Genomic DNA, 14448 nt, shown 5'->3' with positions numbered 1-14448 from the left:
TTCAGTGTATCGTACCCGCCGACCGAAGCAGGATCAGTTTACATCCTGCTTACAGCACAGAGGCAGGCTAACGAAACGCTAGAGATTGTTGCAAACGTGTGTATAATGGCAGAGCCGGCGAAGAAGCAGCGAAAACTGTTGACGGATGATGCAAAGAAAAGGAAAAGAGCTTCAGACCGAGCGAGGGGGAGTTTCGTAGAGAAAAAGCATCAGGCTTGCCTGGTGTCCCTTTAAGAGTCATGCAAGTGAGAGTGCTAGCAGACTTGGCTTGTTAGCTTGATTGCTAGCGTCCAAGGTGTTGCTTGTGTGCACGTTCGTTTCTGAGCGAGTGCAGGGCTGAGCACAGGTTACATGGTCACACGTACTGCGTGTGTATGACTAAGTGGTCAAACATATTGCGTGTGTGTTTTGGAGGAAGCACAGTCTTTTGCCAAGTGGATGGCAGGTTTTTCGCAACACCACAGGAAAGAAAAGGGATTATTAAAAAGACAGAATGACACATTTCTCATGCATTAAAAGATGAGGATATGCGATTGTATTTAGCCTATTGGAGATGTGACCTTCCATAAACGAGTCCAGATGTTTCCTGCATTCTCCAGAAGATCCTGCCATATTTATGTCAGGCTTAAATACCATTTTCCTGTGCAAATGCACTGCAATTTTATGCTTGGCAGAGAGTGTGTAGCCAGGTATAGGCTAACTTTGTTGCCGTTATTTGGTCAGGTGGGAAGGTTCACTTTGAAGTGCTTGAATGATGTGGTTTACCAAGCTTAAACCTTGTCCAAAGCCAATTTCTAAATTAAAGCAGTTGCAATTTGACTAGCTGGCAACAGGGTAATATTTGATCAGCTGAAGGGATGCAGGGCTATAATTTTAATGCTAATTCTGATCCCAAGCTCAAACTGTTTTATATATTAATATGTTATGTTATGCTGTGTGTGTGTGTGTGTGTATGTGTGTATGGAAATGATTACATTGGCCTCCCTCCTGTAGCTCCTAGTCTGTCTGATGTACGAATAAAATAATAAAAACTCAGCAGTATGCCGCAGAGTGCTTTTGTGAGCACATGTGATAGTTATGAAGTCTTAAATGCAGGCCCGATGGGTAGACTGGCTCTTCTCAGGATGCTGAGAAGAGTCAGAGGGTCGTCTTTAAGTATGTTTATCCTACTTCAAGTGTGTTTGTAATGGACCGGTGACAAAATCTTGTCGCCGTGGCATTTCTATTTGACGGAATGTAAACGTTCCATTCCAGCAACCCTTTGAGTGATCTTCAATGAGGCGCATGAAAGCATACAAAAGGCCTTCCTTGTCCATTAAAGCTGGACTTGTGAACAGTATTTTGTCCAGATGCCCCTAGATGCCCAGAATAACCCACCCATCAACACTACAATTAAAAGCAGTATCAGACTTAGACCCAATCCCATTTCTCATTCTTACCACCCCCCCCCCCAGCCCCACCCCCCTTCCGCTTCGGCCTACGCCTACTCCTTGTCCCTCGAAAACCCTCGAAAGGGGCGAAAATATTCCCCTTGGAAATAAGCAGAGGTGGAAAAGTCCAGCTTTAGAAAGTAAAAGTCCAACCATGTGTTGGTTCTACCTGTGCAATTAACACAGATGATCTCACCAATTAGTTACCTGGCTGAAGAGTTGTGTTACTGTAATTAGAATCAGCTGGTTTAAGCGAATGGTTGGCACAGATGTGTGATAGTATTTTTAGTCCGGACAATTAAAACACGTATTAATTAAACATAATTTGCAAAGAGATTGTACCACACTGAAAGCTAATATTTGGATATTTGGTCAATAGCAACCTATTACTGTTATTGTTTGAATAGCCTACTGGATAACTTACTGCATTTTAACATACTGCTAGATAGCCTACTGCTACTGAATAGCCTACTGCGTTTTAAAGTGATGAGACATCTGGGTAAAGGCAAACGGAGGTGAAAGAGGGAGGGCAGGGCTGAAAGTGAAGCAAAGCCATTTGCAGAGAGCAGAGGTTAGCGGTGCCAGCCCACAGAGACGTGCTCCTTGACCACAGCAGAGGCCGCCCGCCCAAAGTGCCCAGGCCTGTGTGCTCTTCCCAGGGCTGGGGGCTCTGTGGGTCTGGCGGGCGTGGGAGTGTGTGTCTGTGTGTGTGTGTGTGTGTGTGTGTGTGTGTGTGTGTGTGTGTGTGACTGTCAGGCAGAATCAATGTGTCTGACATGTGTGTCTGTGGGCACTGGAGATTATAAATTGGTGTCACAGAGGGGTGTGAGCAAATAGAACCGTGTGTCTTTCTCTCTCACTCTCTCTCTCTCTTTCTCTCTCTCTCTTTCTCTCTCACACACACACACACACATATGCACACATTACAAAGTCTCTATGTCATTTAGGACAGTGACCTTTTTCTCACCGAATCCTGGATTTATTTACTCCCTGGCTCACACCTTTACATTATTTCTCTACGTCTCTCTCCCTTAAACACTCTCTCTCACACACACACACTCACACACACACTCACACACACACACACACACACACTCCTAATTCTCCAGCCAATCTTTCGTGAAGATACTATCATGTCACTGTGCTTCGGACTCAGACCTTGTCTTTAATGATTGCTTTGGCTGTGGTCAAGCTGATGAAGCACTTCTGAACTCTCCCCCTCTCTCTCTATGTGTGTGTGTGTGTGTGGCACACAGATTCTAGCTCTGTATAAGCATCACAATCCCGGAGCATCGGCCCAGCCCTGTTGCGTCCCTCACGTCTTGGAACCACTGCCCATCATCTACTACGTTGGCCGGCAACACAAGGTAAACAGCGCAGCCAGTGTTTAGAGTCGGAGCTAAACAATTTAAACAACGTTCTCCTCAGTTAACCACCACACTCACAAAGGCATAATGCAGCTAACGACATACTGTATGCACAAATAGTCAGCATGATTTAGCAACAGTGTGGGTAGGACTCTAATGCTGGGTTCCAGACAGTAAGAAGTCGAGATTTCTTTTCCAACTTGTTACTATGAATGTATAATGGATCACCTCTCAATGATGGAATATCTACCTACATGTAAACCTGGGGCAAATCCATCCAGCTCAAGTTTGAAGTTCAGAGCTGGGCAATTTCAGGTCGGAAATACCCGACTTCCGAGTTATCTGGAACGCAGCGTAGTTGAGTTCTTCTATCAGAGGTTCCAGGAACGTGTTGGTTTCACCATCTCATCTCCATGTCTCTCCACAGGTAGAACAGCTGTCCAACATGAGTGTCAGGAGTTGCAAATGCAGCTAAGCAGCTGGAGTGAGAGGCCCCCCCAAGTTTCAATGGACTACCTGCCACTGCTACACACACACGCACACACACACACACACACACACACACACACACACACACACACACACACACACATACACACACACACACGCTCAGTCAAACTCACATATTCACATTCACACATACACAAAGACAGGAATATTTTGAACAGAAATCTTGTCCCTATTGCTCAACCAGTTGACCAGAATGCTAACAGCACCAAAAGCACCATGAGTGTGAAGCTTAGTTTTTCAATCTTTGACAAAGGAATGTTGTATGTGTAGTGTACGTTCCATTGGATAAATGCATCTGATAAATGAAAATATGCACATGACTTAAACCCTCATTGTCAGACAAACATGCAGTACACAGACACACATACACTCACACACTCAAACACACACACACACATACACACACACACACATACACACACACACTTCCCATTATGGAGGGCAGTCTGTGGCAGAAAGAAGAGGATTGAGATGTGGAGAAGCTGAAGACTCAGAGAGAACTGCGATGAACTCACCAAACAGGAACAAGGATCGGCGGAGGACAAACATATTGACCAAAGTTGGAAAGGCACAGCAAACAAACCCTTTGCACTTAGCATCCTTTATCCTCCTCCAGATGCTTTTTGAAGACCAAAGGACATCCATTTAAAACACATAATATTAATTATATATATATATATTAAAGATACATAGGAATATATGCTATGTGTGTTTTAGTATATTCATTTATGTTTGATGTTTTTTTTTTATTAATTTATTTTGTTACATAGAAATTTGACTTGCATTGTACTTAGGAGGTAACTCTGCCTCCATTTAATTTAGTTTATTTGTCTGTACAATGAAGATTTCAAGTGGTGCTGATAGAAAATGAATCACGCTAAAGGAATGGCACTGAGACGCTTGCAGAGGTGAGACGGGCCACAGCTGAGCCTTTTTTGACCCTCCCAGCCACCCGTCCGCCAGGCCCCCGATCCCTTGAGGAGACCCACGTTTTCACAGGAGCCATGGAACTTAAGGGATGAGATGTTTGCACTAAAACAAGAATCCTTAACAGAAACAATGACTTCTGGTGGCAGTGCAAGGGAGAGGCTGCTCTCTGTGGCTAGGAGCCACTGGTATGGAACAGGCCCGGGTCACTGGACTCCTGTCTTGGCCGTTGCCCTGGAATGAGCTTGGAGAGGAGAGCAATGGACTCTCTAAGGACAGCTGAAGCAAAGGAGGAGATGGGGGAGAGAGAAAGAGAGAGAGAGAGAGAGAGAGAGAGGAAAAGATGTGGAGGACAGAAACTTACATGCCTGAGTGGACATTGACTGAGTTGAGGGTATGTTTGGTTTGTGTGTGTGTGTGTCTGTGTGTGTGTGTGTGCATGTGTGCGTGTGTGTGTGTGTGTGTGTATGTGTGTGTGTGTGTGTGTGTGTGCGAGACATAACACATATCATGGACAGCTGCAAGTGGATACAGCTCCTTTTTTCCTTGGAGACATATTTTACTCTAAAAATGGTAATGTGTATGTGTGTGTGTGTGTGTGTGTGTGTGTGGAGATCCCTCTCCCTCACACCAAACGTCCAGGTGTTGTCCAGGCCTGTGGACTCATCCCGCAGGAATTGACCTGCAGCTAACTCAGCGTCTGTCTGACAGAGGGCCATATCTGCACGGAGGCGCCTATGCACCCTGCTCACAACACACACACACACACACACACACACACACACACACACACACACACACACACACACACACACACACACACACACACACACACACACACACACACACACACACACACACACAAAAACACACACACACACACACACACACAGTCTCTCTTTCTTTTTCTGTTACACACACACACACACACACACACACACACACACACACACACCACACACACACTCTTTCTGTGTCTCACACACACTCTCTCACACACATCCACCCGGCCCTTACTGTCAGTCCTCCCCCGCTGTGGTCCTTAGGAGCGGTCCAGTGCATTAGTTTTGTCTGCTTGGTTGTCCATTTCTCACCATGCTGTTGTGGCTCTTTTCGATGACCTGTTCACAGACATCTAAAAACATGGAGTGGCACAGTGTGTCCTGATCAGAGTGACCTAAATTATGCTAGTGATGAGGTGTCAATGCACCATGCTATTTTTTTTCTGGTCCTGTTTTTTTTACAGGCTAGTTGTGTGTGTGTATGTCTGTGTGTCTCTTGTTGTAATTTGTTGTAATTTTTTTAAAGAGCTAAGGCATATGGTAGCATTGTTAGCGCTGTTGTTTTGCTTTCAAGTAATTGTATACCATGTCATGTTCAAAGCGTTCAATGGTGAACGTGGATCTGATTATATTATATTGTCTTTATATCTTGCTGTTTGTTGTTTTTTTGTCATATTTTATCCAAAATGCTGTCATTTTTCTTTGCCTCAGAATTACTGCTGTTCAAAAGACTTTTTTGTTTGTCAGTTAAACGGTTCCAGTTACATGTTTTCAGTTAATTTCATCCTTTTCACATTAGTCGTTCCAACAGTGTTTTGTCAGCTTCATATCATGACACCTGTTTGTATTTGCACTTAACTTTTTCCAACCATCACGCTTGCCATTGTAAATACTCATTTTACACAAACAGCAATAAACGTCATTTGTCCTCAAGTTGGAGTAATACTGAAATAGTAATGACTATTGGGGTGGTTGGAAGGGGGGGGGGGGAGTACAAGGGACGATGTTATGGCTTTAATGGAGCCTTTCAGTTTTGTGTTAGTGTTGACATGACTAATTATACTCACATGGGACTCCGCTAGCTGCCTGTGTATCCAGTTTGTATATGGCACAGCAGTTTACTGTGTGTTTGTGTTTGCACGAGGCGTTCACACATGCTGTGTGTGTGTGTGTGTGTGTGTGTGTGTGTGTCTGTGTGTGTGTATAGAGTTGTATATGTGAAAATGCTTCACTCAAGTATCTGTGTGTATGTGTGCTGGTGTGTTTCTGAGAGCACACTTGTCAACAGTATGTGAGCAAATACTAATGTGTTTATTTATAGTTCTGTATTTGTGTATGCATGTGTTAAGTTAAGTTGGTATTATGAATAATTGTGTATGCACAATTGTGTATGCACATGCATGTTTATTTTACTGCAGGCCTAGTGTGTGTGTGTGTATGTGAGTGAGTGAGTGAGTGAGTGAATGAGAGTGTGTGTGTGTGTGTGTGTCTGTGTGTGTGTGTATGTGTGCGTGTGTGCGTGCGTGCATGCGTGCATACATGGGTGCATGGACTTGTATGCATGTTTGCTTGTGTGTATGCGTTTGTTTGTGTGTGTGCGTGCGCATGCGCATGCATGCATGTGTGTATGGGTGTCAATGTGTGTGTGTGTGTGTGTGTGTGTGCGCGTGTACAGACAGGTAAACAGCTCACACCTGTTTGCTCTGGAGAGTGAGTCTCCGGTCTGGCAGCACTGGTCTTCACAGGTCGGTGAGGAAAGCCTGGCCTTCCCGGACACACTGCCCTTTTCCTGGCAAGAGTCTCCCTCTCTCTCTCTCAGTCTCTCTCCCTCTCTCTCTCTCCCCCTCTCCCTCTCTCCCTTCTCATCTCTTCCTTCTCCTCCTCTATCTCTCACTGAATCATCTCTCTATCTATCTGTTTCTCTCAGTCTTACCGTATTCTCTCACTTTCTCCCTTCTCCTCCTCTCTTTCTTTCATCCAATCCTTCATTCCTTCTCTCTATCTCACTGTTCCTCTCACTGTCTCTCTCTCTCTCTCTCTCTCTGTCTATCCCTCTCTTTCAGGTTTCCACGCCCCAGGTGTCTGTGTCTCTTGCTCTCACACACTATCCATTTCGTCCTCCGGTTTCTCAATTCAGTACAGCCACGTGGTTTTCTTTTCACCGAGTGCAGCCCATAGACTGCGCTTTATGTCGAGAGTAGATACCGTATGGACGTGCCCACAATGTTGAGAATACGTTACTCTCTCCCTCTGTACATCTCATTCCGCCTCCCCCTGTCTAGCCGCCCGCCACATGCAATAGCACTATGGCACCACTGTGGTCTGAAACCCATCATTTTCAATGGTTTGCCACTCGGTTTAGTGGAAGCGCGTGGCCGAGGGAGCCTTCATGTCGTGCCGACTACTGTTTTGCGCTGAGCCCTGCGGCCATCACAGTGCATACTGATGTGAGGTACGTAATGCCGGCTTCAGACTTCTGTCAGCCGGTCAACCTTCACTATATACTGACCACCTGTTCAACTCCCCATCCACACCCATGGGTTGTCGCACGACCGTCTCTATGTAACCCCTGCTGCTACTGAGAACGAATATTAAAAGATGTTAAGAGTGATTCAACAAAAAAGAGAGGGAGTGCACATTTGTGGACATTTGCACTACCGTCTCCACTCTCCTCCATGAGGTTAAAGTGGACGCCCTAGTTTTTTGTTTAACCCTTAAAGGTGTTTGTTTTTTGAACATTCTGCAGAACAAGTTTCCGTTCTGCAACAATTCAAGGTTCTAAAATTCTATGTTGAATTCAATGAATCCAGAGCCCTAGAGAGAGATCTATTTATAAGGCTCTGAATAAACCCAGATGTTCTTTAGAACATTCATTTTCCAACATTCAGTACACCAGTATATCTTTTTGGGCTTCTTGTCTTTTATGGACAGAGGACAGTGAAGAGTGGCAGGAAGCAAGTGGGAGAGAGAGATGGGGTGGGATCAGGAAATGACCTGGTTTGGACTCGACCACGGGTCCCCATGGACACCTGGACCCAAGGTGGTACGGACACTGTAGCCTGTTGCACCACCGTGGCCCCCAACTTCCTAGTGTTTTTCATGAGTCCAGCTCTCTCTGTGTCATACCTCCTATCATACAAAAGCGGCAGACGTATCTATCTCTCTGCATTTCCTCCTTCATCTTCCCCACATGTCCATCAGTATGATGACATCACATTCTACATATATAGGATATATAAGATAGAACAGTTTCTACTCTTTTGAGAAGGCTGAAGGCTTTCCACACAAACGTGGAGTACATCTGTGGGATTTCCCCCCCCATTCATCCAGAAAAGCATTTGTTAGGTCAGTCACTGGTGTTGGAGGAGAATGCCTGGCTCGCAACCTTTATTTGTTCATCCCAAAGAGGTTCGAAGGGTTTAAGTCAGGACCAGTTGAATTTGTTCCACACCAAACTCACCCAACCATGTCTTTATGGACCTTGTGTTGTGCACCCTATGAGAGTCCCACGCTTGAATTCATTGAGCTCTTCAGAACGACTCATTCTTCACAAAAGTTTGTGAATGCAGACTGCATGACTAGGCACTTGGTTTTATACGCTTGGTTCTCAATGAAATGGGTCCCAATGAAGCACATGAATTCAGCAATTAAGTGGTTTACTTTGATACTTTTGTCCATATAGTGTACTCTCTCTCTCTGTCTCTCTCATTCTCTTGCTTTCTCTTCCTCTCTCTTTACTTTCTCACCCCCATTCCCTCTCTCTCTCTCTCTCTCTCTCTCTCTCTCTCTCTCTCTCCTCTCTCTGTCTCTCCGGACTGTGGGGATTACTGTCGTGTGTCTCCAGAGGCCTGTGCTTTGGGAATGAGCAGAGCTGTGCAGGCCAGGACCCGCTTTTAGGCCCTCGGCTTAAAGCACTGACTGGATGGAAAATTAAACAGACACATACACACACACACACACACACACACACACACACACACACACCAACAGACACATAGACACAAACACATACATACACTCATACACACACAGGTACACACACAAACATAGATGCACTCAAACACACACATATCCACGAACACTCACACACACACACACAAAATTGTGTAAACACACACACACACACACACACACACACACAAATACAAATCCCACTAGGAGTGATTTACCTAAGCTGTACACAAAGCAAGGCAGTGTAAACGGGTGACAGTGATATGTGCAGTCTTGTTTCTGCCACAGTCATACAGTACAGACTCAATGGAAAGTTCCGGGGAGTTTTTTCTTTCTCCGCTCCCCTCACCACCACCACCCCCCCCCCCCAACCCCCACCCCTATGCTCAGTGTGGCACGTGTACTCGCACCAATAAGCAAAACAACATCATGACTGCAAACATCATGAACAAGGTTTATTCTGCTGTTTAACGAGATGGCTTCAGCCAGCCTTTTTTTTTTTTTTTTTTTTTTTTTTTTAAAGGCTCTCTGATGATGCCAAAGGCACAGAATGTGCTGTGTGTTGGCCTGGCAACAGGCTTTGTTTCCACACTATCCTTTGAAGCAAGAGGGCCGCGTTCCAGCCAAACCACGCCGTAAATGCAAAGCAGAGAGAGAGAAAGAATGAGTAAAGGAGAGCAAAAGAGAGTGAGAGGGAAATAGAGTGAAAGAGGGTAAAGGTGGGGTGGGGTGGGGGGGGGGGGGGGGCGAGGGTGGCAGGTGTAGATTGAACCCCTTCACCCGCCTGTTCTCTTCCCACCTGTTTCTCTGGTTGGCAAATGACCCAACAAAGTGCAGCAGTTGTTAAACGTCACATAAATCTCTCAGTGCGCTGGTGCAGAAGCCCCCCAAGGCAGATAAGGCAGGGCTGTCCACCCTCACAAACACACTCACACACACACCCTCACAAACACACTCACTCACACACACACACACACACACACACACACACACTCACACACACACCCTCACAAACACACTCACTCACACACACACACACACACACACACACACACACACACACACACACACACACACACACACACACTATGTATCTGGATTGAGCCATTTCTCTAATCAGAGATGTATCCACCTTCTCAGCTGTGCACTAGAGCCTTGTGACACCTTGTCTCTCTGTCCTGGTTAATGTGGGTTTGCACTGCTCGGTGAAGGGTATGGTACATAGCTAGTGTACATACCTTGGGCAGATATCTTCAGTTGGTCATTTCTTGCATAGAAAACCCTACATCTCTGAGAACAGCAAAAAAATGTGAGCTTTGCATGTGAATGTGTGTGTGTTTGTGTGTGTGTGTGTGTGTGTGTGTGTGTGTGTGTGTGTGTGTGTCTGTGTGTCTGTGTCTAAACCAACTGACCCCAATTTGACGGGAGTAACGTCACCCTGAAGTTCACCTCCAACAGGTGTTGCTCTGGTCCCTCTTACACAAACCCCTCTCAGTGCCAAATATTGCCAAATCACGATGACTATCTATAACACCAAAAGCAGTCCCTCCAAATGATTCAGTCTTTCCATGATATCACCACCACAGTGGCAGAGTCGAACACGAAACAGCAATCCAAATGCATATCACTGACTGGAAACGTGTCAGAAAAATAGAATAATTCTTTGGCAGGATGGCACATGTCTAGTGGTGTAACCAGCACCACAGTGCCACAGTGTGCCAGCATACACAGATGCTCTAATAAACCTCGGGACCCCATACAGGCGGCAAGGGCGCGTGTTTAACTGTGTAATGCACTGCACATTTGCACTGCGGAGCCTTTACAAGCCAGGGGAACGGGTGGCTCGCCAACGAGTGAGAGAGCGAGTGAGCGAGCAAAGTAGCGGTCAGGTCATGCTGCTCCTTGTGGCGGAGGGTTGTGTAATCTGTCCTTATTTGAGTGGCTACGCCATCCACAATTGCTGTCCCCATAGATCGACAGCCACAGCGACTCATTAAAAGCCGAGAGGGCCTGGGAAGGCAGTTTGTGGAGCTCGGGTGGATTAGATGGGACTGCGGCGGTAATCACACAGGCCTCTTCTCTTTCTAATACACACGCGCAGGCAGACACACAAGCACGCGCCCACAGACACACACACACACACACACACACACATCCTCATAAGAAAACCAGCTGCTGCATAAACGACTGCCTCTCCAGGTGCTGTGCATGGCCTGTCGACTGAGTCACACAAACACACACACACACACACACACACGCACACACACACACACGCACACACACACACACACACACACACACACACACACACACACACACACACACACACACACACATACAGATACACATGTGTAGACAAAAGTACTGAATAGAATAGATCGTTCCATCTCACAGGCATTCACACGTGCCTATAAACCTCATACACCCACAAATGCACTCATATGCATATTAGATCATTCTTGATTAACGACAGACACACAAACTAACTTGTAAATCTCTATGAGCCACAGGCACACACACTCATTCTCACACACAAACAAATACACACTTTGCTGTGTCACATCCACAGGTCACACACCTGTGTGATGTACTATCATATTAAATACACGTAAAAGAACAAACACACACACATACAGAAAGGAAATGTAAGTGCGAGAGGATGAGAAGTGGTGGGTAGTGTGGAAAAGAGTAAGAAAGAAAGACATACTTTCTTAGCCTGGCTATCACCTGACTGATTCTCAAAAGAAAATTGGTCTGGGACTGCTTTGTTCACTTCCAATTTCCAAGGGGTGTAAATAGCAGTAATAAAAACAGTGGTACATTAAACTCCGAAACTTTTAAGAACACCCTTTTTGGTTACACTTTACTTGACAGTGTCGACATAAGAGTGACATAACACTTTCATGAACGTGTCATAAACAAGTCATAAACGTTTATGACATAACGCTTCTGTTAGTGACATTCTGTTTTTGTCATAACAAGTTAGGGTTAGGATTGGGGTTAGGTTTAGGGTTTGGGTTAGGTTTAGAGTTAGGGTTAGGGTTAGGGTTGGGGTTATAGGATTAGGGTTAGAGGTTAGGATTAGGCTTAAGGCTAGGTTTCATGTGTCATGACAGTGTCATGACGTCACGAATAGGTTTAAAAGCCCAAACTCGGGGAAACTTAAATTACCATAAACTTAGCTCGCATGTCAGTTTAAAGGGCCACACAAGTCGTGCCAGAACACGACACAGTAAACAGTAGGCCTACAAAACGAGGTTAAAGCACACTGTGACTGCAACAATACCATTCAAGTGAACACATAATGGCTGGCTTTGAATTATGTACAACGTGGTGCCCCTACAACTTGTGACTTTTATATCCATAGGTAGTTTATGTTATTATATTTCTTGATAATGTTTCTGATTACGTGTCAGAATTATGGTTAGACATAAGAATTCAACTAAGTTAACGGTTTCTCTGTTAAACTTTATTCCACATATAATTTGTGTGTGTGTGTGTGTGTGTGTGTGCGTGTGCGGATCGCCAGGTTGGCACTGGCCAGGGTTTAATTCAGTGGGGTCCACGTAAAATGAGATGACCAACGCCATCTCCCATCAGCTTCGGAGGATGCTTAAACCCTGGGTATTTTCCTGATTAGTCAAAGCAGCTGATGGATCTTTATGCAAAGTCATGCTGTCTCTCCCCTGATGTTCTCCCTGCTCTTGATTTGAGCTCAGCGTGCTCGGAGGAGTAGAAAAACACTATATAAATGCAGAGAAAGAAAGAAAGAACTAGAAAGAAAGGAAGGAAGGAAGGAAGAGAAAGAAAAAGAGAAATGAGGTTGGTGTAGATGCTGTGGTGTTTAAGCAAGGCTTTGGATGAACGTTGGGCCTCATCGTAAATTGACTAAGGAGGTAATTATCTCCAGTGTAGGACGCCCCAAAAAAATGTTTTTTGTTTACAGCAACCGCGGTAAACGCCGGTGGGAATGAACAACTCCCCTGAGACATTACCATTGTGTGTATGTGTGTGTGTGTGTGTGTGTGTGTGTGTGTGTGTGTGTGTGTGTGTGTGTGTGTGTGCATGCCTCCGTGTGTTCACGTGAGTGGTCACTGGAATACCACAATTCATTATACTGAGTTAATGTGTGTGTGTGTGTGTGTGTGTGTGTGTGTGTGTGTGTGTGTGTGCGTGTGTGTGTGTGTGTGTGCAGGGGCGCAGCTACCCATTTTTTGAGGGGTATGCAACAACAAATTGGCGCCCCCCCCCCAAAAAAAAAACACAAACAACTAAAGTAAAACAAAAGGCCAATATTGTTATTTTTTAAGAAATTCTGCCGATTTGAACTTGAAGTATTGTAAAATGTTGCATTGTCGCATTGAGTCTAAACGGTTCTCATAACGTCCTTTTGCCAGCTATTGCTCACAAAGGATAAGGCTGATCCAACTCTAGCCTTTGTTTGCGCCACATTGACAGCACAATATTAAGTTATTACAAGGAGTCTTCATTGTTAGGAAATGGAAACATGTAATGAGTTGTTGCTAGTGAGACATTTCTGTTTGCAGTTTGCCATTAAAAGTGTAGTATGAGCATGGTAACCACCTAGCTATCTGAATGGAATAGGCTATGTTTCAATCGGCATATGCTTAGCAAACGCTAGTTAGTCTGGTAACATGAATAACATGAACATGAAACGTGTGCCTCCAAGCACAGACGTCACACTTTAAATCCTACCTGTTGCTTTTCACCATCCACTTATTTAACTACTGTCACCTTGACATGCCATCTCATTTTCCCTTTCTTTTTCTATTTTAGCCCCCGACAGCTTTTTTGCTTCATCCATCTTTTTCCATAGACGAAAACTCACTACTCGTACCTGCTCACTCAGCGCTCACGGCGCCCCCACTCCCTCTTCTATGTCAAAATTCTATGAGATAGGGCGCTTACTATAGCCTGTTATTGTTCTAAAATGTTATTTAACATTGAGGAAATGCAGAAATGATTTAGAAACGTACAACAGTAGCTACATATAGAATATACCAAATATAGTATTATTATTATTATTATTACCATCGCTTTGGCGCCCCTATGCGCCGCATATAACGCATACCCACTTTTTGCGCCACTGAGTGTGTGTGTCACATGAGTTTGAGAGGTCATTGAAGTATTACACTATGGAATCTATGGAATTAAATAGATTCAAAACATGGGTAAAGATGGCAGTTGTTTACAAGAGGGCTTTCTTCTGTTAAAGTTGAGTAAGGGGCCATTCTGAAGAGCTTTAGATTAATATCTGAACTCACAAAAGAGGAACTTGGTTACAAAAAGCCCCTTCCAATGAGAATGCTCTATGTTTTCCCTCACCTGCTCACCTACCCCTCTCTGTTCTTTTCCTTCACACCCTTTCTCCCTCCATCTCTCTCATTCTTTCTCTCTCTTCCTTTTCTTTTCTCTCTCTCTCAAAGACCCTCCTGTCCTGTCACACCTGCAGATGGAGCG

The 14448-nt window shown here is 44.9% G+C and overlaps 1 protein-coding gene across 2 annotated transcripts in view; it reads left to right on the top strand.

Moving 5' to 3' along the window:
- The window catches only part of LOC121684568 (transforming growth factor beta-1 proprotein-like), a 24894-nt gene extending 19804 nt beyond the window's left edge, over positions 1 to 5090 (top strand). For both annotated transcript variants that reach the window (XM_042064628.1, XM_042064629.1), the window contains exons 7-8: positions 2687 to 2797; positions 3225 to 5090. In XM_042064628.1, the coding sequence (XP_041920562.1) occupies positions 2687 to 2797; positions 3225 to 3272 (159 nt within the window). In that variant the 3' untranslated portion in view covers positions 3273 to 5090. The remainder of the gene's footprint in view (positions 1 to 2686; positions 2798 to 3224) is intronic.
- The last annotated feature ends 9358 nt before the right edge of the window (positions 5091 to 14448 follow it).

Source organism: Alosa sapidissima, chromosome 15, assembly GCF_018492685.1.
Source record: "Alosa sapidissima isolate fAloSap1 chromosome 15, fAloSap1.pri, whole genome shotgun sequence".
Taxonomy (NCBI): domain Eukaryota; kingdom Metazoa; phylum Chordata; class Actinopteri; order Clupeiformes; family Clupeidae; genus Alosa; species Alosa sapidissima.
The sequence above is the reverse complement of the archived record's forward strand: the minus strand, read 5'-3'. Positions and strand labels throughout refer to the sequence as shown.